At 64.9% G+C, this 20219-nt stretch overlaps 1 protein-coding gene across 6 annotated transcripts; it reads left to right on the forward strand.

Moving 5' to 3' along the window:
- Positions 1–942: 942 nt before the first annotated feature.
- Positions 943–19981, forward strand: MIER2 (MIER family member 2). Of its 6 annotated transcripts, none has more exons than XM_025456613.3 (15): positions 943–1003; positions 4961–5065; positions 6450–6540; positions 7690–7832; positions 11336–11461; positions 11832–11955; positions 12394–12485; positions 12883–12952; positions 14892–15043; positions 15343–15424; positions 15506–15600; positions 17016–17140; positions 17241–17368; positions 18108–18537; positions 19002–19981. In XM_025456613.3, exons 4-15 carry the CDS (start codon positions 7698–7700, stop codon positions 19021–19023), a joined length of 1581 nt encoding a protein of 526 aa, XP_025312398.1. In that variant the 5' UTR covers positions 943–1003; positions 4961–5065; positions 6450–6540; positions 7690–7697; the 3' UTR covers positions 19024–19981. The 6 variants fall into 6 exon arrangements, with proteins under 6 accessions (XP_025312398.1, XP_025312394.1, XP_025312397.1 ...); XM_025456612.3 differs by lacking the exon at positions 4961–5065 and adding an exon at positions 18754–18786 and having other exon boundaries at positions 957–1003; XM_035702636.2 differs by lacking the exon at positions 943–1003 and adding an exon at positions 1390–1627.
- Positions 19982–20219: the final 238 nt, after the last annotated feature.

Below are 20219 nucleotides of genomic sequence, written 5' to 3' on the forward strand. Positions count from 1 at the left end.
GCCTGGCACGGGGTCTCAGAGGGCTGGGGGAGCATAGAGCCCGATGCAGCTCAACTTCCCGGGGCCACTGGCTCTTGGCCGGGACATGGAAGGCTCCAGTGTTCCCCACCTCCCCTGCCTTGCTGGGAACACCACCAGGTCATCCATGCCAGAAGCCTCGGGCGTCCTCCGTTCTCTCCAGGCATCGGGGGTCTGCCTTCCTGCACCGTACACTTCTGCCCCAGCCGATGGCCTCCGTGCTGGGCTCCCTGTGCGTCCCTTGCCTTCTGCTCCTCTCCTCACGCCACCTGCACGATGCACGATGCCCGATGCCTGATGCAGGATGCACGATGCAGGATGCACGATGCAGGATGCCTGATGTAGGATGCAGGATGCACGATGCCCGATGCAGGATGCACGATGCCCGATGCATGACGCAAGATGCACGATGCCTGAAGCAGGATGCACGATGCAGGATGCACCCTAAGCCGCCAGGCTGACCTGCGCGCTGCGCCCCGGGCCACTAACCCTAACAGGGGACCTGGGGACCGGGGCCAGCCGGCGCGGGGGCGGGTCCTGCACGCGCAGGGCACCACCTCCCGGCTCGTCCGCGAGACCTGCGCGCCGGCCCGGGGGTGGCTCTCCGGCACCACCGGCGGGTCTCGCTGGGCCCAGAGCGCAGAAAGTTCCAGAAGCACGCCGGCCGGCCTCCCCCCGGCGGCAGCACTTGCGCGGGCGGCCCCGACCCGGGGCACCGGTCGGACTGGACACGGGGCAGGTGTGGGCGCCGCCGCCCCGGCCCGACCCCGGCTCCAACCCCAGCCCCAACCCGGCCCCGGCCCCGGCCCCGGCTCCGCGCGCCCACCCGCGCGCCCGCGCCGCCAGCCCCGCGCACCTACTACGCGCCCGCCCCGCCCCGCCCCGGCCCCGCCCCCCCGGGCGCCGCAGCCAATGAGCGCGCGGCCCCGCATCCGGGGATCCCGGCGCGGCCGCCGCCTCCCGCGCACACACGGCCATGGCGGAGGTGAGTGAGCGGGCCGGGGGAGCCGGCCCCCCGCCCCCGCGCGCCCGCGCCCCCGCCGCCGGGTCCCGCCGCCCCGGGCCCCGAGCGCCGACGGACCCCCCGCCCCGGGGCGCGCAGGCCCGGCCCGCCGCGCCGCACCCGTCGGGGCCCGGGGGGCGCGGAGCTCCGTCGGCGGCCGCCCCCGGCCCCCCCGCCGCTGCCACATCGCGGGCGCAGTGCGCATGTGCGGGCGGGGGGCGGGGGCGGGGCGGGCCGCGCGGAGGGAGAGGCGCTCGCGGGCTGGGGGCGCCCCCCCCCCCCCCGGGCCTCGGCCCCGCGCCCGCAGCCCTGCCCCCTGCCCCTTGCCCCCGGGGCCCGCCAACTTCGCGGAGTGCGCTCCCCGGGCGCGCGGTCGGGACCCCGGGCGGGACTCGAACTCCGGCCCGCCCTGAGCGGACCCGGCGCGGACCCTCCGCGGGGCCCGACCAGCCCTACCTCTGAGAGCCTCCGCGCGCCAAGCGGGCCTGCGACCCCCCCCGCGGAATCCCGCGGCCAGATGCGCGTGGGGACGCGGACTCTGTGGCTCCGGAGCCCGGACGCGGGGGAAGACGCGCCCAGGACCGTCTGGGCGAGCAGGAGCCGCAGGTAGCTTCAGGCGCGTCACACCGCGGACGGGAAACTTTCACTTTGGGGTATTTGTGCTGATTTGGTCGGTTTGTTTTTGACTTTGGAGTGTTGGATGAGGCCGGGCGGAAAGCCCTCACCCTTCAGGGCCCTGCTGAGGGTTAGATGGTGCACCCGCCGGGGCTGCCTAAACCTGACCCCTGGTGCACGACGTTCCGGTCCACGCGCGAAGTGAGGGCCCACGCCAGACCGGCCCACAGACTCAGCAAGTGATCCTCGTCCAGCGGGTGGGGCCTCTGCAGCCCCCAGGGGAGAAGGTGCCCACCCTATGGGCTTGGCAGGCTTAGGGGGTATTCGGCATGGCTGTGGGACCCAGCCAGGTCTTGTGTTTTAGCACAACACGGTGGGTGATGCGCAGGTGGGAATGGCCACTCTCTTCCGCAGGTGACCGGAGGGGCAGCAGCGGGCCCGCACTAGCAGCAGAGAGGGCACGGATGTCTGGGTGCAAGGCTGGACCTCCCCAGCCCGATGTGCTGGGTGACTGGATCCAAAGGGTTCTTAGTTCTGCTTCCTTAGGGAGCGTTTAGGGAAACTGAGGCCTCCCAGGGGGTCAGAGGCAGAAGCCAGGTCTCTCGGTGGCCCGGCAGGCAGGTGTGGTGCTGTGTTGGTGTCTGTGTGTGCTCCTGGCTCGGGCATGCGTGGCATTTGGGCGGCACTCCTGGGCTGGAAGGTGGCTGTGTGTCTCGGAGGGGTGGGGCCGAGTTTGGGTCCTGACTCTGCCTTGCCCAGGGCCAAGCCCCCGCACCCTCGCAGCGGCCGGCTGCCCAGGCCGCCCCTGCCCCACGTGCGGACAGTGTGCGCTGCTGCCCTGGTGAGTGGATCTGAGTTGGTTTCCCTGGAGAAGGTCCGTGTATGAGCACACCCATGTGCCTGGCGCCGTGCGAGGCCTTGAGGGTCCGGCTGTGAGCACAAACCCGAGGGTGCCGTGCCCAGAGGCCCGAGAGGCTGGTCAGTAAAGGACCAACAAGTGTGCAGGTGACAGAAGTGACGAGGACACTTGTTGCAGTGCAGGCGCCCCCTCCTCTCTGTGACCTTGGGCAGGTGACCGTTCAGAGCCTCGTTTCTGTGCCTCTGAAACGGGAAGGCCCTAGAGTTGAGGTCTTGGCTTGGTGGCTTGCACGGGGAAGCTGAGCCTGACGGAATTACAGTAAAGGTGGCAGTTTGTGAGCTACCTGTGAGCGCCTGGCCGGTATCAGCCGCCTGGTCTCTGTCGTTGCTGGAGTGGCGTCAGCACCACGAGAAGGTGGTGGAGCCCTGTGCTGTCGTCCTCGCGCGCATCAGAGGAGTCCCTGGACGACCCAAGGACCAGGCTTGTGTTTTGGACCGTCCAGAGCGGTCCTTGGGCCGTAGGGTGAAGTGCGTGTCCTCCCCGTGGCCTCAGCCCGGTGGGGTGGTGCCCACAGACCTCATCGGAGGGACCAGCTGGCTCCTCGCTGCCCGTTGTCTCCCCTCAGTGCTCTGTGCCCGCTCCCACTCGTTTGTGCTCTGCGTCCCCAGCGAGCCGGGTGGCTTGTGTGGGTGGAGACGGGCAGAACCTGTTTCCCGATGGGCCAGCGCCCGGCTCGGCGGCTGGCCTGGGGCACGTGTGCCCTAGATGTCGGGGAGCGGGGAGTGAAGCGCGCGGTCAGCGGTGTGGGTGAGGCCGGGCCCTACCCCTCACTACGTAGGCTGTCCCTTTGAGAATCTTGGTTGTGGGACAGCGATTGTCGTCTTGGTGGCCCCGAGGGCTGGCCGGGCAGTTCTCCTGCAGGGTCCGTGCCCTTGGCTGGCCGCGGGGCTGGAGCCGAGCGGAGGCGAGCTTCCCTGCTCCCACGAGGCCGCTGGTGCCGGCTGCTGGCTGGGGCCCCGGGCAGTGGCCGCCCAGTGTAGCTTGGGCTTCCTCACAGCGTGGCATCCGGCGACTGTCCCAGAGGACACCGGTGGACATGAGCTGCCTCTTAAGACCTAGCCTTGGAAGTCCTCTGGCCCCCCCAGGCCCAGGCCCTCCGGGTCTCCAGGGAGCGCGCAGGACCCCGCTCCTAGGAGGGGCAGGGGGAGGAGGGCGGGTGGGAGGCATGTGGGTGCAGCCACTTGGGAGCAGTAGATCCGCACGGCCTCGCCCCTCGCCGTGGGCTCTGCCGGGAGGGGCAGCGGCGGGAAGCAGACGCCGCCCGGGGACGGGGACGGGGCCCTGCGCCCCAGCCCCCGCCGTCGCCGTCGGGGTCCACCTGAGGCGGGCAGGCCGGAGCCCTCGGTCGCGGTCGCGGGGCCCCGAAGGCCTGCCCGGCCGCGAGGGGCGGGTAGGGAGCTGGCCCCGACCCCTGGCCCTGACCCCGGCCGCCTTCGCCTCCGCCTCGCCGACCTCGAGCTCAAGCTGCGCCGCACATGCGCAGATGCGCAGACGCCGGCGGAGCCTACGTGTGCCCGACACGGGCTTGCAGACTCGCACGCGCACACGGCGCACATGCGCAGACGCCTACATGCGCTCGCGGACCCGCACATGCGCAGACGCCTACATGCGCTCGCGGACCCGCACATGCGCAGACGCATGCAGGGCCTCCCTGCCCGCCCATGCCTCCGCACGTGCAGGTGCTCCAGGTGCCCAGACACCTGCTTGCACACACGCGTGCTCAGGTCGTCCCAGGCTTCGAGGCCGTCCTCATCGGCGCCGGTGCCCTGCGGTGGGAGGGGCTCAGTGGCTGCTCCCGGCTTCGGGTCCCCGCCTCCCCAGGGGCGGCTTGAGGACCCCGTGAGGGAATCCCTAATAAACTTTTTCCAAATCCTAAACTTAATTTTATTAGATATTCGAATCATTTGCGTGTGTGTGCAGAGCTTTACTGAGGGACGTTCGTGCAATTCACATGCACGCTTGACTGGTTTCTAGCACATTCAGAGCTGTAGGGCCATCAGCCCCCTTGAGAGCGTCCCATCCCCTAGGGGAAGCCCCCCCAGCCCCCCCAGGGGCTCCCCAGCCCGGGTTCCCCAGCCCTCGCCCTGTCCTGCACATGTCACACGCGTGGACTCACACCCCGTGGGGCCTCCTGTGTCTGGCTCCCCCCCTGAGCATCGTGGGCTCGGGTCCATCCCCGGGGCATGGGGGGGCCTCGCTCCTGCTGGCGGCCGAGGACACTCCATTGTTCTGCCTTGGTTTGTGTTCTCATCGGCTGGTGGACGTGTGTATTCTTTCCACCTCTGCTGCTTGTGAATGGTCCTGCCATGAACGTTCATGTGCAAGTTTTACTGTAAACGTGTGTTTTCTTCTTCCTTGGGCGTCTTGGGGGAAGTAGGGCTCAACTCTTTCCCTTCCCCTCCTAGGTTTTCAGGCGGGGGCCCTGTGATGTACACTAACAAAAGACATTATCGAGAGAAATAAGCACAGTTTATTAACACAGGCAGCACACATCACGTGGAGAAGTCACAGTGAGTAACCCTGGGGCTGGCCAGGACTTGGGCTTGTGTGCATCTCAACAAAAGAACGGTAAACGTGCACCACGTGTCACGACACAGGAGGGCTTTGAGTCCGTCCGGGCACCAGGTTGTGGGAAGGTGGAAATGCGGGGAACTAGTAGAAGGCCAGGCTAGTTAGTTAGCAAGGTTGGCTTGTGCAGACGCGCTTGGTGCTAAACTGCTCCCCTCCTGGTTCAGGGCGGGAAGGGGGAGGCACCTCACAGGGACTTACGTTCTGCTTTGAAGCAGACAAGGGCAGCGCAGAGGTCATCCCATGTCTGCTTTTGCTCAGCTGCCTTCATCTCACAGTAACCTGTATGCCAGAGTGGCATACGTTGGGGCGGCACCCTCTGACCCCTTCAGTGGAATCTCTGGGTCCCGTGACCCTGCCTAACGGCTGCGGGACTGCGGACTGCTTTCCAGAGCACCTGCCCTGCTTTGCGTTTCCACCTCTGACTTGCTCTCCTCTGATGGTCGTTTTCTCGTGTGCTGTGGGCCAACTGCATCTCTTTGGAGAAATGTTTGTTCAGCTCTTTTGCCCATTTTTGAATTGCGTTATGTTTTCATTAACGAGTTGTATTCTAGATATAGGTCCCTTCTCAGCGGTGTGATCCGCAGACCTCGTCTCCCTCTGTGGGTTGTCTTCTCACTTCCTCGATGATGTCAATTCAAGCAGAAAAGTCTTCTGTTTAGATGAAGTCCAGTTTATTATGTACTTTTCTCTTGTTTCTTGTGCTTTTGGTGTCTTATCTAAGAAACCATGCCTGTGTCCAGGCAATAAAAGATCTGTTCCTCTGTTTTCTTCTAAGACTAATACAATTGTAGCTCTCCTGCTGAAGGACTTGGATCCGTTTTGTGTTCACTTGTGTGTGGTGTGAGGTAGGCATTCGGCTTCATTCTCTTGCATGTGGATTCTTATTGTCCCAGCACCATTTTTTGGAAAGACTGTTCATTCTCCACTGAGTTGTTTTTGTCACTTTTGTTGACATTCAGTTGGTGACAAGACTGTGGGTTTATTTCTGGGTTCTCAAGTCTGTCCCTTTGATGTAAGTGTCCAGCTTTACGTCACTGCCACACTGTTTTGATTACTGTAGCTTTGTAGTAATTTCAAAATCAGGAAGTGGTGTATTTCAGGGTTGCTTTGGCTTATCCGGGTCCCTTGACTTTTAGTAGGATTTTTGGAATCTGTTTGTCATTTTCTGCATAGAAGCCAACGGAGACTCTCCCAGATGAGGCCACTTCCTGAGGTAGTCTGGAGAGTTGGGCTCTGAGCTGCACCTGCTCCCAGGCATCATGCAGAGACGTCCGCCAGTGGGTTCCGGACAGCCGAGCCAACCTTGCTTCTGTTCCTCCGCAGGCCTCCTCGCTGGAGAGGCAGAGCCCTGGCGTGGCCTCCTGCCTCACTCACAGCCTGTGCCCTGGGGAGCCCAGCTTGCAGACAGCAGCAGGTACCTTCCTTGCCCCATCCTTCCTCCTGCCCAGGGCCACCAGGGCCGCTGAGGTTGTAGGAGACAGCGTCTTGCACAGCCTGGTAGAGCCAGGGACAGGGGTGCGGGACTCTGTCCTCATTTTCTAGTGGGGGCAGGTCAGCCAAGGAGAGGACCAGACTGCCTCCTCCCTGGGGTGGCCCTCAGACCTGACAGGCAGCTTAGGTGAGGCATGAAAACTGGGTTGTTTGGTGCTGGGTGGGCACTGCTCCCAGGTGCTCTGCATCCCCCACCACCAAGCTGGCCCCTCGCAGCCCCACCTCCTCCTCCTGTGTGTGCTTTGGAGCCATGTGAGGGAGGAGGCCAGCCTCAGCCTCTACTGCTCCCTGGCCCAGGTATGGATGGAGCCCGTGCCATGTCCTTTTGTGTTTGTTTTGTCTAAATTTGACTTACTGAAGACCAGAATGGAGAGAGAGCAATGAACACATCCTGGTTCTTTTGGGAAAACCAAAAATCTGGTCACATCTGCCATCCTTTGGCCTGTGCAGGTGGTAGTGCTGTGGCCCCGCTGAGGCAGGAGAGAGGACTGGCATTGGCCGGGCCTCCTTTATGTCCCCACTGGCAGTCTCCCCACCCTGTGCTGTCCCTGCAGTGACGCATGGAGGTGGGTGTGCAGATGGGGACCTGGCCCTCATGGGTCCTGCTCTTTCTGCCCTGCCTCACCTGGTGCTCATTTCTTCCTTGTCTGTGGGCTCTTTTCCCACAGGTGTCTGGTTAGGGAGACCAGCGAGCCCCCTGGGAGAACACGTCCCCCCGCAGTTCCAGAATTTGTGTGTATAGTGGGCCAGCTGTGTTCTTCTGCCAGAGGTCATTGTGTTGGGAGCTCCTCTGTGGTAGACTGACCCTGCTGACCCCCACTGCGCAGACACGCACGCACACACACACGCATGCACACACACGGTAAGTGCATGCTCGTGCCTACACGCACACATCCAGCCTTCCACACACAGCCTTGTGCGCACACAGCCTTTCACATGAGTATGCATACACACACACGTCCGATGTGGCCTCAGACAGTGGGGCTTCGTCCCTGGTGACAGCTGGGGCACTGCTGTGTCCTACCCCAGCCGTCCTCAGCCTGGAGCTCATGCGGCTGGTGTCTCCCCACAGTGGTGTCCATGGGCTCTGCAGACCATCAGTTCAACCTCGTAGAGATCCTGTCCCAGAACTACGGCATCCGGGAGGAGTGTGAGCAGGCCACGGGAGACACGGAGAAGCCCGAGGGGGAGCTGGAGAAGGACTTCATCTCCCAGGTATTTGGCTGAGCTGGTCCCCCTGCCCCTGTGCGTGTGGAGCCCCCTGGGCAAGGTCACAGTTTCTTCATTTGGCTGAACCCAGCTGCTCAGGTTTCACAGGGACAAGTACTGCCTGTGTGTCTGTGAAGCGCCAGGCACTCTGCGAGGAGCTGAGTTCACAGGTGTCGGGCCAGACCTGCCCCCACCTCTGGGGCTTTAGGGCTCTAAGCGTTAAACCCACTGTTTTCTCTTTTTGGCCTAAGAACCCCCTTTATGTTCTTAGAAAGTATTGATTTCGGAGAGCCTTGTGTGGGTTATACAGTAAACGCATTGTCAGTAGAAATAATAAATGTTTACGAAAATGGAAAAATAACAGGGGTGCCTGGATGGTGCAGTCAGTTAAGCATCTGACTCTTGATTTTGGCTCGTGCCCTGATCTCAGGGTCCTGGGATTGAGCCCCATGTCGGGCTCACTGCTTAGTGGGGAGTATGCTTCTCCCTCTGCTCCTCCCCCTGTGCGCACACGCTGTCTCTCTCTGAAGTAAATAATTTTAAAAAGTGAAAAAATAACTTAAAAAAAAATTTTATTTATGCATGGGGGTGTGGCGCAGGGATAGAGGCAGAGGGAGAAGCAGGTCCCATGCAGGGAGCCCGATGCAGGACTTGATCCTGGGACTCCGGGGTCACGCCCCGGGCTGAAGGTGGCGCTAAACCACTGGGCCACCTGGGCTGCCCAAAAAAATAACTTTTAAAACGAAAACAGGTTGGGGGCTCCTGGGTGGTGTAGTCGGTCGAGTGTCCAACCCTTGGTTTCGGTTCCGGTCTTGATCTCGTGGTGGTGGGATTGAGCGAGCCCCGCGTCTGGCTGTGCATTCGGTGGGGGTCCGAGTGGGATTCTCTCTCCCTCTCCCCGTGACCCCCACATTCTTTCTCTCTATCTCCCTCTCTTTCTCCCTCTCTCTGGCATAAATAAATAAATCTTAAAGAAAACCCAAAACAGGTTGGGGCGAAGAGTGGAATAGCTCTATGTTTCTGTCGATGCAGAAGGTGGAAGCAGGAACGGGAACCCAGCTGCTGTCGTTACGGCCGCCTTTAACCCGTTGTGATGTGTTCTTCTGGTGCAAGTACGAGTCTGTTCTTGAGAGAGGGGCGGGTGCTAACAACCTTTTCAGATGATTGTGGATGTTCCTTGATGCGGCACCCAAATGCAGTAAGAGGTAGTTTTGTGCAGGGTGGTTGCGGAGCGGCTTCTACAACCACGTCCTGTGCACGGTCGCGGTGGAACCGTTGGTGGTGACCCTGGAGTGACTCTTGCCTGCTGTGTGGTCTTTTACCTTCTGCATGTGACGTGTGTGCAACAGACTGTTTCTCCAGCTCACACGTCACGCAAATGTACGTTCACACGGTACAATCGAAGAAACCCGCTCGTTCATACCAGAGGTGGGAGGGTGGGGTAAGCAGAGTTGCGGGGCCAGGGTCAGGCCGGCTGTTCCTGCCCAGGCCCCTCGTTGGCCTGCGGTGGCTGCCTCCCCTCTGTCCTCGCGTGGTGAGAGCGAGTGTGCGGCCTGGGGCTCCGGAAGCACCTCATCCTGTTGGATCAGAGCCCCTTCCTCACGTCGTTCCACAAAGGTCCACGTCCACGTCCACGTACGGTCACGCTGGGTGTTGGGACATCGTCAGCACTGATGTCATCAACTGTCTTTCAAGTATTGGGAAAGTTTTGTTTTTAAAGCAGGAATCACGGGGCATTTACCTGGTTTGGTGCCGAGTGTCTCTTGGTGCCAGTTTGGTCTTACAAACAAAGACAAAATTCTACTCTTTAAAAAAGAAAAAACAATCTAAAAAAAGTTTAACATGAATATAAAATGTTTCAAAGTAACCGAAAACTAAAATCATCCACGTATTAGTTAAATACCTGACCTAGGTTTCTTTCAAATACAGTTTTTAAAAACTGATTAAGGTTAGAGAAACGCAAAGGCCATGTGATCTCATATGTGGAATTTAATTAACAAAACAACAACAGAGGGGAAGGGAGGGAAAACTAAAATAAGACGAAATCAGAGAGAGACAAACCATGAGACCCTGAGCTCTGGGAACAGACTGAGGAGGCCGCTGGGGGGACGGGGCCTCGGAGGGTGGTCGCCACGGGGGCGCCCGATGGGATGAGCGCCGCGAGGTCTCTGCACCCGTGGACTCACTGGGCGCTGCCCCCGAAACCAGGGCTGCAGTGTGTTAACTACCTTGGATTTAAATTAAAATAAAAGCTGATAAAGAGAGAACACCATGTCCGGGGTAAAAGCAGGAGCGCTGCCGTGTCGTGTTGCCAGCCGGTCCTGCAGATCGTCAGGCTCACGTTGTTAGAACCAGACTTTCCAGTATTACAGTTTTTTGCTCAAACACCGGAGTTTTACCGTGGCCGCGAGCACAGTCCGTGGTCTGGAGGGGGTGGCTGGCGTGGCTCGGGTCCGAGTCGTCCGTCCTCACCGGCCCCATCCGCGGGCACAGAGCAGAGCCGTGTGGCGGCCCTGACGGCCCTGCGCACGGCCTCCCCTCGGGGTGTGGCAGGCAGGCGCTCACGTGCTCCCCGAGCCTCACGCGGAAAATTAACATGTGCCCTGAGAGACTTAAAGGAGCGGTTAGCCCACGGTGCCCGTAAGGGAAGGTGGCACGTTTACCCCCGCGGGCGGCGAGGGGGCTGCTGTAAGGTCTGTGCCCGGCGGTGCCCTGGGTCCCCCCGCGCGCAGCCCAGCGGGGCCGGAGAGGATGTGGTCCGGGATCCCAGGTCCCAGTGTCAGTCCCCCAGCACACGCACAGGTGGAAACTTGGTGGGCGCGGCGACCGTGCCCGTCGGGGGGGAGGGCGTGAGGGAGGCCGGGTGCTGGCCGCTGGGGAGATGGCGGACGTCGGAGGCTGGTGAGACCTGCGGGCCAGGACACGTCGCAGCCACACGGCGCTGCTGCCGGGCCTGGAGGGACCAGCGTGCGCAGCGGTGACCTGGGCGCAGAACCCGGGAGGATGCCAGGTCACCGGTGTCTTTCTTCTCAGTGTGTCTCGTTTGCCGCCGGCGCCGGGGCACTTGGCCTCCGTCCCCACCGAGCCGCTGCGGTGGGGCTGCTCTGCGGGCGAGGCCGCCAGCGTCTGGGCACCGATGCCTGGACCCCGCCTCTGTCCGGGTACGGGGCGTTTTCATCAGAAGCAGACGTTGCAGCTCACCAGATCCTTCCTTCACGGTCGCCAGGATGGGCCCGTTGTTCCCCTTGTGACACGCCAGCAGCCGTGGCGGAGGATTGAGGAGTCGAGGCATCCCGTGTGCTGGGGCGCCCCCCCGGCCGCCGGTCCTGGCCCTGTCCCGCCAGGCTGCAGCCTCGGGCTCACCGCGGACTGTCTGGGCGCAGAGGTCTCGACCGCCTCTGGGGGTGTAGCAGGGAGGGGCCGGGGCCCGGCTGCGGGCAGCTCTGCTCGCAGCGGCCACGCGGTTCTGGACGCCTGAGCAGCTCCCTGACACGGCCCTGCCCCCGCAGAGCAGCGACATGCCCCTCGACGAGCTGCTCGCCCTCTACGGCTATGAGGCCTCAGACCCCATCTCGGAGCAGGGCAGCGAGAGCAGCGACACCACGGCCAACCTCCCGGACATGACGCTGGACAAGGTGAGCCGGGGGGGCGGGGGAGGGTCGGGCCCGGTCACCCAGCCGAGCCGCTGGCCAGAGCCGCCACGGTGGGCGCTGGAGGAGGGACGGAGCGGACAGCAGTGTGGAGATGTGCCGCCCGGCTCCCCTTGGCCAGGTCACAGGGTGGGCTGGGTCCCCACTGTGGACACCGCATGCTCCGTGGACGGGGCGGCCCTGGCTGGCCTGCCCTGGGCCCGGTCCCCCCGTCAGCACAGGAGCTCCCACAGCACGTGCGGGGCGGGACTGTGTGTCCGTCATGTCTCGGCGCGCCCGAAATTGCCATCATCAGGTGTCCTCCTGAGACGGTCGAAACAAACCAAGAATGTCTTCTTTGCTTTCTCGTTAAAAGGAACAAATAGCGAAGGATTTGCTCTCAGGGGAAGAAGAGGAAGAGACACAGTCGTCGGCCGATGACCTTACCCCGTCCGTGACCTCCCACGAGGCCTCTGACCTGTTTCCTAACCGGAGTGCATGTAGGTGTGCCCTGCCCCTCCACGTGGGCTGGCCAGAGGCTCGAGATGCAGATGGTGGGGCCCTCTGCGAGCTGAGACTCCGCGGTGCTAGATGCGAGGGGGGAGCGGGTCGGTGCCTGTGGCTGAAAGTGTCAGACCTGGGGCCGTGCCCTGAGGCTGGCCTGGGAGGCCCCGGGAGGCTTGACAGCGGACGGTATGGGGTGGGGGGCTTGGTGAGTTAGCGGCTGCTGCGGGGGAGGCGCCTGCGGCCCCCGGCCTGGCCCATCATGCACCCGTCGTCGGCCAGGTGTGGGTCACTCTCCCTGCAGGAAAGGCACGGTGGGGGGCAGGTGGTCGGGGAGTCGGGGCAGGTGCAGGCAGCGGTGCCCCAGAGCCCGCGAGCCAGGGTGGGCCACCTGCTGCCCCGGGCGCGCCTCAGCTGCCCACCTTCCCCCGCAGCTTGCTTCCTGGCCGACGCAGGCAAAGAGCCTGGCTCCTCCGCTTCATCCGACACGGAGGAGGACCCCCTTCCTGCCAACAAGTGTAAGAAGGTGAGCGGCTCCGACCCAGTGGACGGTGGGCGCAGGTCTGTGCGTTGGTCCCAGGAGCTGAGCTGGGCCGGGCCGGGGCTGGACTGTGCTCTCGGGAGCCGAGACCTCGGTGCTGCTCTCCCTGTGACGGGGCCCAAGGTCCTGTCCGGGAGCCTGGGGGCTGGACCGCGGAAGCCCGGGTGCTTGCGCCTCGCCTCCCTTGCTGCATGGCCGGCTGTACCAGGTGGCAGGCGGGTGCGGACACAGCCGCTCGCACCCACATGCGCCTGCCTCTGCCTCGCGTGCTCCGGGCCACACGACTTGGCATCTGGGCAGATGGCCCGGATGAGCCCTGGGAGCCGGGCGGCCACCCTGGGGCCCTCGTCAGCCCTGAGCGTCTGGGGCCTCTTCCTTGCAGGAGATCATGGTGGGGCCTCAGTTCCAAGCCGACCTCAGCGGCCTGCAGTTGGAGCGCCACGGTGAGAAACGTAAGTGGGGCGGGGTGAGCGTGGGATACGGGGGCAGGAGGAACGAGACCCCGTGCAGCCAGGGGAGCTGCTGTGTGCTCCCCAGGACCAGCTCCCCAGTCCTTACAGGGTACTTGGGGCCCAGGCGGGGGCCGGAGGAGGTGGACGTCCCCTCCCTGCTGGGCGGCCCTCCTGCGTGGCCAGCACCCACTGCCCTTAGCTCGTCCGCTCTCTCGCTCCTCCCTTCCTGCCCACAGCCCTGTCCTTGCCTCGCCAAGCTGCACGCCTTTCCCCCCCAGCTCCTCCCGTGTCCAGGCCTCGTCCCAGGTGTCCTCCTGAGACCAGCGTGTCTCTGCCTGGTGCGGTTCTTCAGGGCACGCGCCGTCCGGACTGGACGTCTGTCTGTCCTCCGTCCCCCTAGAACACGGAGGGGGCCGGTTGTCCTTTGAGACAGGCATTGCCACCTGCACTTACAGGTGAAGGGAACAGGACGTGAAGTCCCCTGGCTGTGGGCCCAGCCCTGTTTCCTGTGGCCAGGCTGGTGCCCCGGGGTCAGGAGTGTCTCCCAGGATGAGTCAGTGGCTGAGGCTGGCCGTGAGGTGCGGCCACCAGAGGAGGCGGGGACTCGGGGCTGGACGCTGGGTCGTGGGCTCGGCGCGTGTGCTTGCCCTGCGGTGAGCGGAGCCGACAGGAGCAGGTCAGCTGGGTTGGGACGGTGGAGGGGACACAGGAGACCCTCCTCCAGGAGAGGCCCTGGTGCAGCCTTGTTAGCTGCTCCCCAGGTGCAGCCAGGGTCGCAGGAAGTGTGGGCTCTGGGCCCCTTTCTCCTCCTCTTCCTCTTCCACGAGCCACACGCCTGTGCCCGGGGAGCGGCTGGGCTTTGGTCCTGAGGGCTGGGGGCTGGCTCTCCCTCCGCCGCGCTGCACACCCCAGAGGTGGAATCCTTGCCTGTGGACGTGGCCCTTGTGTGCCGTGTGCGTCTTCCTGGCGCGAATGGAGGGTTGGTCGGCGTTAGGATTTCCGTGTGTGGCTGCGGCGTGTGTGTGCGTCTGTCCATGGATGGATGGCTGGGAGCCGCCCCCGGAGCCACACGTGGGAGCCGCTGTTGCCGTGCGTCCTCGTGCGCGGGACGCCGTCTGTGCTGGTGAATTTAGCTCCCGTGGCGGGAGAGGAGCGGTGTCCGAGGGAGGGGGTCCGTGTCCTGGCCGCTTGCAGGGCTCCTGTGCGGCCCGGCCCAGCCTTCCTCCCCATGTTTACACTGCGTTCGTTTCTCTTTGACCCGCGGGCGTCCCTGTGGCGTTGCGGATGCGGGTGCCTCGCCTGCTGTGTTCTCCGGCATGGCCGTGTCCCCCGGGGTGCTGAGGTCTGGGTTGTCCGCGTCTGTCCTGGCCACACCGTGCGGCCCAGTGGAGCCGTTACCTCGGCATCCCGGTCACGTGCGGCGCTGGCGACTTCGGCGACTGTTGCGTGCGGTTGGACGTGCTGGTCGGCGGTGGGCGCTGCGCTGGCGTCGCACCTGGAGCCTGCTGTGGCGGCTGGGAGCCAAGTGCACGGTGACACCTGTCCTCCCGCCTCGTCGTCCGGCCTCGTGGCCGCTCACACGTCGAGTAGTCGCCCCAAATCCTCAGTTTCGTTTGTGGAGACGTGCGGATCCCGTCCTGAGACCAGCGGGGTTTCTGTGGCGTTGGTGCCGTCACAGGAGATCTTGTGAAAAATTTGGCCTCTCCTTGGTTTCCGTCAGTAGAAATGCAGGTTGTTGGTTGAAGCAGCCTCGTGTCCTGGACTGAGCTCCACGGGGTCAGGAGATGCCGTCTGGCGACCTGCGTGCGGTCCCTGCTCGCTGCCGAGAACCACGCGGGGCCTGCGGAGGCGCCCGGGGGCCCAGAGGACGGGGCCAGCTGCTCCCAGGGCCGGGGCGCAGGCGCGTGCCCCAGCGTGACCCCGGCGCTCCCTCCCACAGTCTACGAGAACGAGGACCAGCTGCTCTGGGACCCCAACGTCCTCCCTGAGAGGGAAGTAGAGGAGTTCCTGTACCGGGCGGTGAAGCGGAGGTGGCACGAGATGGCTGGGTCGCAGCTTCCGGAGGGAGAGGTGGTGAAAGACAGCGAGCAGGTGGGGCCGCCAGCGGGGCGAAGAGGGCCCTGGGGTTGGAGGTCGGCGTGGGCCGCGGGGCAAGGGGCTTGGGCTCAGGCAGGGAGGGGCGTGGGGAATGGAAAGGCCCCAGGGCGGAGGGCATGCCATCAGCCCCTGTCCCGTGCCCACACGTGCTGGCAGATTGAAACAGGAAACTGGGACTAAGGGGGAGGTGGTGAGACCCCCCAACCCCACCCCGGGTGCGGTGAGCGCCTCTGCTGTTACCTGGGGGCGGGCAGGGTGAGGAGGGCCGGTGGGAAGTCCGTGTGGCTCCCCAGGCGCTTTACGAGCTGGTGAAGTGCAACTTCAACGCGGAGGAAGCCCTGCGGAGGCTGCGATTCAACGTGAAGGTGATCCGAGGTGAGCGTGGCCTCGGCCTTCCCCGCCCGGCCGCTGCGTGTCCGGGCGCCGTGGTGCCACCTTCCTTCCTCCCGCCTGCAGATGGGTTTTGCGCGTGGAGCGAGGAGGAGTGCAGGAACTTTGAGCACGGCTTCCGAGTGCACGGGAAGAACTTCCATCTGATCCAGGCCAACAAGGTGAGGATGCGGCTCCCACGTGGCTTGGCACCTGCAGCCCGTCGTAGGCCTGGGCCCACCTCACGGGCTCGGAGCAGCCCCCCAGCTCGGCGCAGCCCCGGGCCACTGCCGGTCTCCGCACATCCGAGTGCAGGACTCCCAGGGGACCCCAGGCCACAGCCTGGGGCATCTGCCCCGCGTTCCCGTCCCCCACCAGGGCTCCCGCCCCGAGCTCCCCCATCCCGGGCTGCTCTGGGCTGGAAGCCCTGGCTCCTCGCTGCTCACGGGGCTGTCGGGCCCTGGGAGGGCCGGGCTGACACCGGGCGCCCCTTCGGGTGGGAGTGAACGCGGTGTCTGCTTGGGGCGGGCGTGGGACGGGTGGCCTTCAGCTGACGGTGCCCGGAGCTGTGCCCAGCAGTGGTGACTCGCCAGGTCCGTGCCTGTCGGCCTGAGCAGGTTCCCAGCATGGCCTTGGCCGCTCCGTAAGCACGTGGCCGCAGCCCTTGTGCCCCTGTGCCCGGCCTGCCGGCGGTGGCCTCCCTCCCTGCACACTCTGGCTTCCGCTGGAGCTTGAGCCGCTGGCACGATGGAGGTGCAGAGGGGTCTCCTGGAGCAGAGCGGACAGTGCGTGTGCTCCTGTCCCCGCCGCCTTCCAGACCCGCCCCCGGAGCAGGGTCAGGCCCCTCCTGGTGAACAGCATGGGGGCTCCAGTGCCATCGCTGGCGATGGGGCTACGGGGCTGCGGGGCTGCCGGGCGGCCCCCACGTCCCGATGACAGGTCTCTAGTGGAAGCATAGCGGACCCACGAGGTCGTGTTGGTCTGAGGCGTGCAGCGGAGGTACAGACTTGCAGTGAGCCTGCGGTCAGTGCCCACCTCCTCCGTGTGCGCACTCGGGCCCTGGCGTTACACCCGGTTGTGGATGCTGTGCCCTGTGGCGCTCCTCGTCTCTGTGGTTTATCTTACGACACGAGAGGTTACGTCGGACGCGGGGAGCCCACCTGCCTGCTGGACGCGGGTCTGTGGCACCCGGTCTCCCCGGGGCACTTCACGTGTGAGAGTTTCTGGGTTTTTGTATCTCGTTGTAAATGACAACCTCGAGCCGGGGTCAAGCCTGTGCCGTGTTCTCTCACGAAGTCCTGTTTGTAGACGTGGGCAGCTCCGCGCTGGTGTGTAATCAACCGTCTGTACCTAGCGGGCAACGTGGCTTGCGTCATCCCTGCTGGGCCTGCAAGGGGCAGGGCTGCCGCTGGTGTGGGCACGGTGGTCCGGGGCGCGGGGGGCGGGCCTGACGTGGGAACAGGGTTCAGCTCCGCGCCCGTAGGTGGTGCCGCCCTGCTTGAGGCGGGAGGATGTGCTTGGCGGGCAGCGGCCTCAGCTGTGTCCGGGCGCTGGTGCTCCCGGAGGCAGAGGCCACCCCTGTGCTGTCCGTCCGCAGGTGCGCACGCGGTCTGTGGGCGAGTGCGTGGAGTACTACTACCTGTGGAAGAAGTCTGAGCGCTACGACTACTTCTCGCAGCAGACGCGGCTGGGCCGGAGGAAATACGGCCCGTCTGGAGCCACGTGTGTGCCGCGGGCTCCCCGGGGCCCCGTGGGGGTGTGTCGGGCCAGCTCCCCCCAGGGCGGTACCTCCCGCTGCCCTTCACAGCGCTCTGCCCCACAGGGACGCAGACCAGGACCTGGACGGCAGCGACCCCGATGGCGCAGGCCGCCCCCGCTCCTCGCCGCCTCTGCCCCCTGCTGCCGACGGCCTGGCCTCTGAGCAGGACCCGCTGGCGCGGATGCACACGGGTGAGAGTGCGGGCGGGTGCCTGCTCTTGGGGGAGCCCACTGCTCACGAGTGGCCTGACCTGGGCCCCCGGGGCTGACGGGCGGGCAAGGGCCGGTGCCTCCCCGCCCCAGAGACTTGGGCCACGGGGACGTGCTGCCTCGTCGCATGGAGGGGACAGTATGTGTCCAGGGTTCCCTGGCGACCGGGCCCAGGGCCCCACGGGCCCAAGACATGGCCTGGCCGGGCACTGGAGGCCCTGACGGCGACTGCGGGGATGGGGACGAGGACCTTGGTTCAGAATCTCCTGTGCTCTGGGGTGTGCGTTGTCCTTTGTTCCAGACTCTGGTTGGTTTGTGGTTTGGAACCAGGAACCACATCCACGGTCTTCTGGGCCGAATCACACACCTGTGTGCAGAGGCTTCTCGAATTCCACGTCTGTCTGTACCTTGCCGTGTTTTCCAGCGTGTCTTACTCTGTTTTGTCGTTTCTTTTTCTTAATTTCTTTGAGCCTGTCACGTTCTGGTCTTGGTTAAGAGGCGGGGTGACGACCGGCCAGTCGAGGGCTGTTGGGCCAGGCGCACAGTTTGAGTGTGAGTGTGTGCTTGTGACGTGTGTGAAGACGCCGAGTGCGGAGGGTCCGCGGCAGGGGCACACGGTGTAGCCCGAGGCCCGGGGCGCCTTGCGGGGGCGGCCCCGGGTCCCAGTAGGGCCGGCGCAGGTGCCCCGGGGGCCGGGCCTCAGCTGTGTTCTCCCCCGCAGAGCCGCTGAGCGTAGACAGCGCGGCCGGCAGTGTCGGTGAGCCCGGGGAGAGCTCCGACAGCCTCCCGTCCTCGGAGCCGGGGCCTTGTCCCTTCCAGCAGCTGGACAGCCCTCCAGCCGCGTCCCTGCCCAGGCGGCCCCCAGCCCTGGCCGAGCCCGCCTTCTACCCCCCGGCCACGGCCACCCCGGAGCCCAGCAGCAGCCCGAGACTGGCTGTGGACTTGGCCCTGCCGGGGGCCCTCCCCGAGGAGCTGCCCCTCATCTCCAGCCACGCGGACATGAACGGAGAGCCCGAGGAGGCTGTGGCCCCGGCACAGGTGGCCCTGTCGGTCACCGAGTTTGGACTCATCGGCATTGGGGACGTGAATCCCTTCCTGGCCGCCCACCCAGCGTGCCCGGCCCCCGGGCTGCACTCGGAGCCCCTGTCACAGTGAGTGCGGCCCCTGCCCCATCCCTGTGCCCCCCGTGCCCCCCGCTGCGCCCCCGCTGTGCCCCCTGCTGCGCCCCCAGCCTCCGGCTGAGCGGTGGGGAGGGGAGGGGAGTGCCCCAAGGGCCCGAGGATGGCGTGGCCGCAAGGAGCAGGCTCTGTTGTTTTCTTTACTTTTATTCTCTACTTTTAATTTGGCTTATTTATTTTTTTGACTAGGTAAATCATTCATATGGTTCAAAATCCAAAAAGGTACAAACGGGGCCAGTGCCAGGCTCCTCCCACCCCTGCCCCAGCCACCAGCCCTCCCCAGGCGCCAAGGACAGTGCTGCCTGGGGGAGCCTGTCAGCCAGCACGAGTGACGTCACGGTCTGCTGGGGGAGGCGAGGTCGGGAGCCACGGCGTCGGCACCAGGCCGTGCGGTGTGTGGGGCCGCACTGACCCTCTCTCGGTCTCTCCTCCTGCAGCTGTAACGTGATGACCTGTTGATCCCTGGCCACGGGCGGGCGTGCGTGGCCCGGACTGGACGTGGGGCCGCTGCGGGCCCGCCTCTGCCAGTCTTCCTGACCCCCCCCCCTCCGCCTGGGCCTCGGGTCACGCCTCCTCTGCTTCAGAACACGTCACGGACGGGGTGAGCGGTGGCCGGGCCGCTGCCCTGCCCTCCTCACACACAGACTGGCGCCCTCAGTGCCCGCCCCACCGCCCGCGCGGCCCAGGCTGCTGCCTCACCCGCACGACCCGTCGGGCAGCCGGATGCGGAGGGCCCAGCCCCGTCCAGCCAGCAGAGGCGAGGAAGGTGTCCCCGCCCCGCCGGGGAGGTGGGCCGATGGGGCAGGATGCCGCCCCCACCAGCAGCCTCGGTCCGGGGCGCCCTCAGCACTCCGCCCGGGGGTGGGGGCAGCTGCTACTCGGTGCCAAACCCCGTGGGGCACAGAGCCATATACCTCGACGTCGGCCCCGCCCGCCCTCGACCTCCACCCTGCTCTCCACTTCAGGAAACGCCGCACTTTACGCCCCTCTTGCCTCCTCCTCTCTCCGGCCCGGAGCAGCCTCGGGTGTGGGGTCGAGGAGACGGGTGACCTGCACCCCCTTGGGTACCGAGGCGCTCTTGCCTGCAGCACCGAGGGGCCGGCCCCAGTCCGTTCCCCTGACCCCGTGGGTCATACTTCTGTTGAAGCGCCCCAGCAAGGTGGTTTGGGGGCCCGGTCCTTCTCTTTCCAGCTTCCCTAGTTTTATTTATGTTTCTGTTTACAAATTGGAGTGGGGTCCTCCGAGGGGCCAGGGCAGCGCTCCCCAACCCCCGGGTGTCACCAGGAGAGGGTTTTGGCTCGAGCCCGCCTACAGCGTCGGCCTCGACCTTCCCTCACCCCACCAAGGACCACACTGTGAAGTGCTAACTGCCTTGAATCCCTTGCTGTTTTATTTATTAAACTTGATTTGAAACCCACAGGTGCCTTGTGGTAGATGGGGAGGACGGGGTGAGGAGGTGCGGGGGCTGCTGCTCACTCGGCGGACCGCGTGACCTGGGCTCCGCTGTGGCCCACACGGGGCTGCGGGGGGGAATGGGGGGGCGGGGGGGCCAAGGACAGCAGGCCCGGTGCCAGGAGGAGGCTCTGGGGAGAGGCTGGGGGGACGGGTGGGAGGGTTCTGGGTCAGGGCCCTGGAGGCGGGCTCGAGGCCACAGT

This window comes from Canis lupus, chromosome 20, assembly GCF_003254725.2.
Source record: "Canis lupus dingo isolate Sandy chromosome 20, ASM325472v2, whole genome shotgun sequence".
Classification (NCBI taxonomy): domain Eukaryota; kingdom Metazoa; phylum Chordata; class Mammalia; order Carnivora; family Canidae; genus Canis; species Canis lupus.

What these genes read in the sequence shown, in the direction of transcription:
- MIER2 (XM_025456609.2), top strand. An exon ending in AGAAGGACTTCATCTCCCAG is followed by an intron (nt 7,833 to 11,335) that starts GTATTTGGCTGA and finishes CTGCCCCCGCAG; the next exon opens with AGCAGCGACATGCCCCTCGA. An exon ending in CACTCGGAGCCCCTGTCACA is followed by an intron (nt 18,538 to 19,001) that starts GTGAGTGCGGCC and finishes CTCCTCCTGCAG; the next exon opens with CTGTAACGTGATGACCTGTT.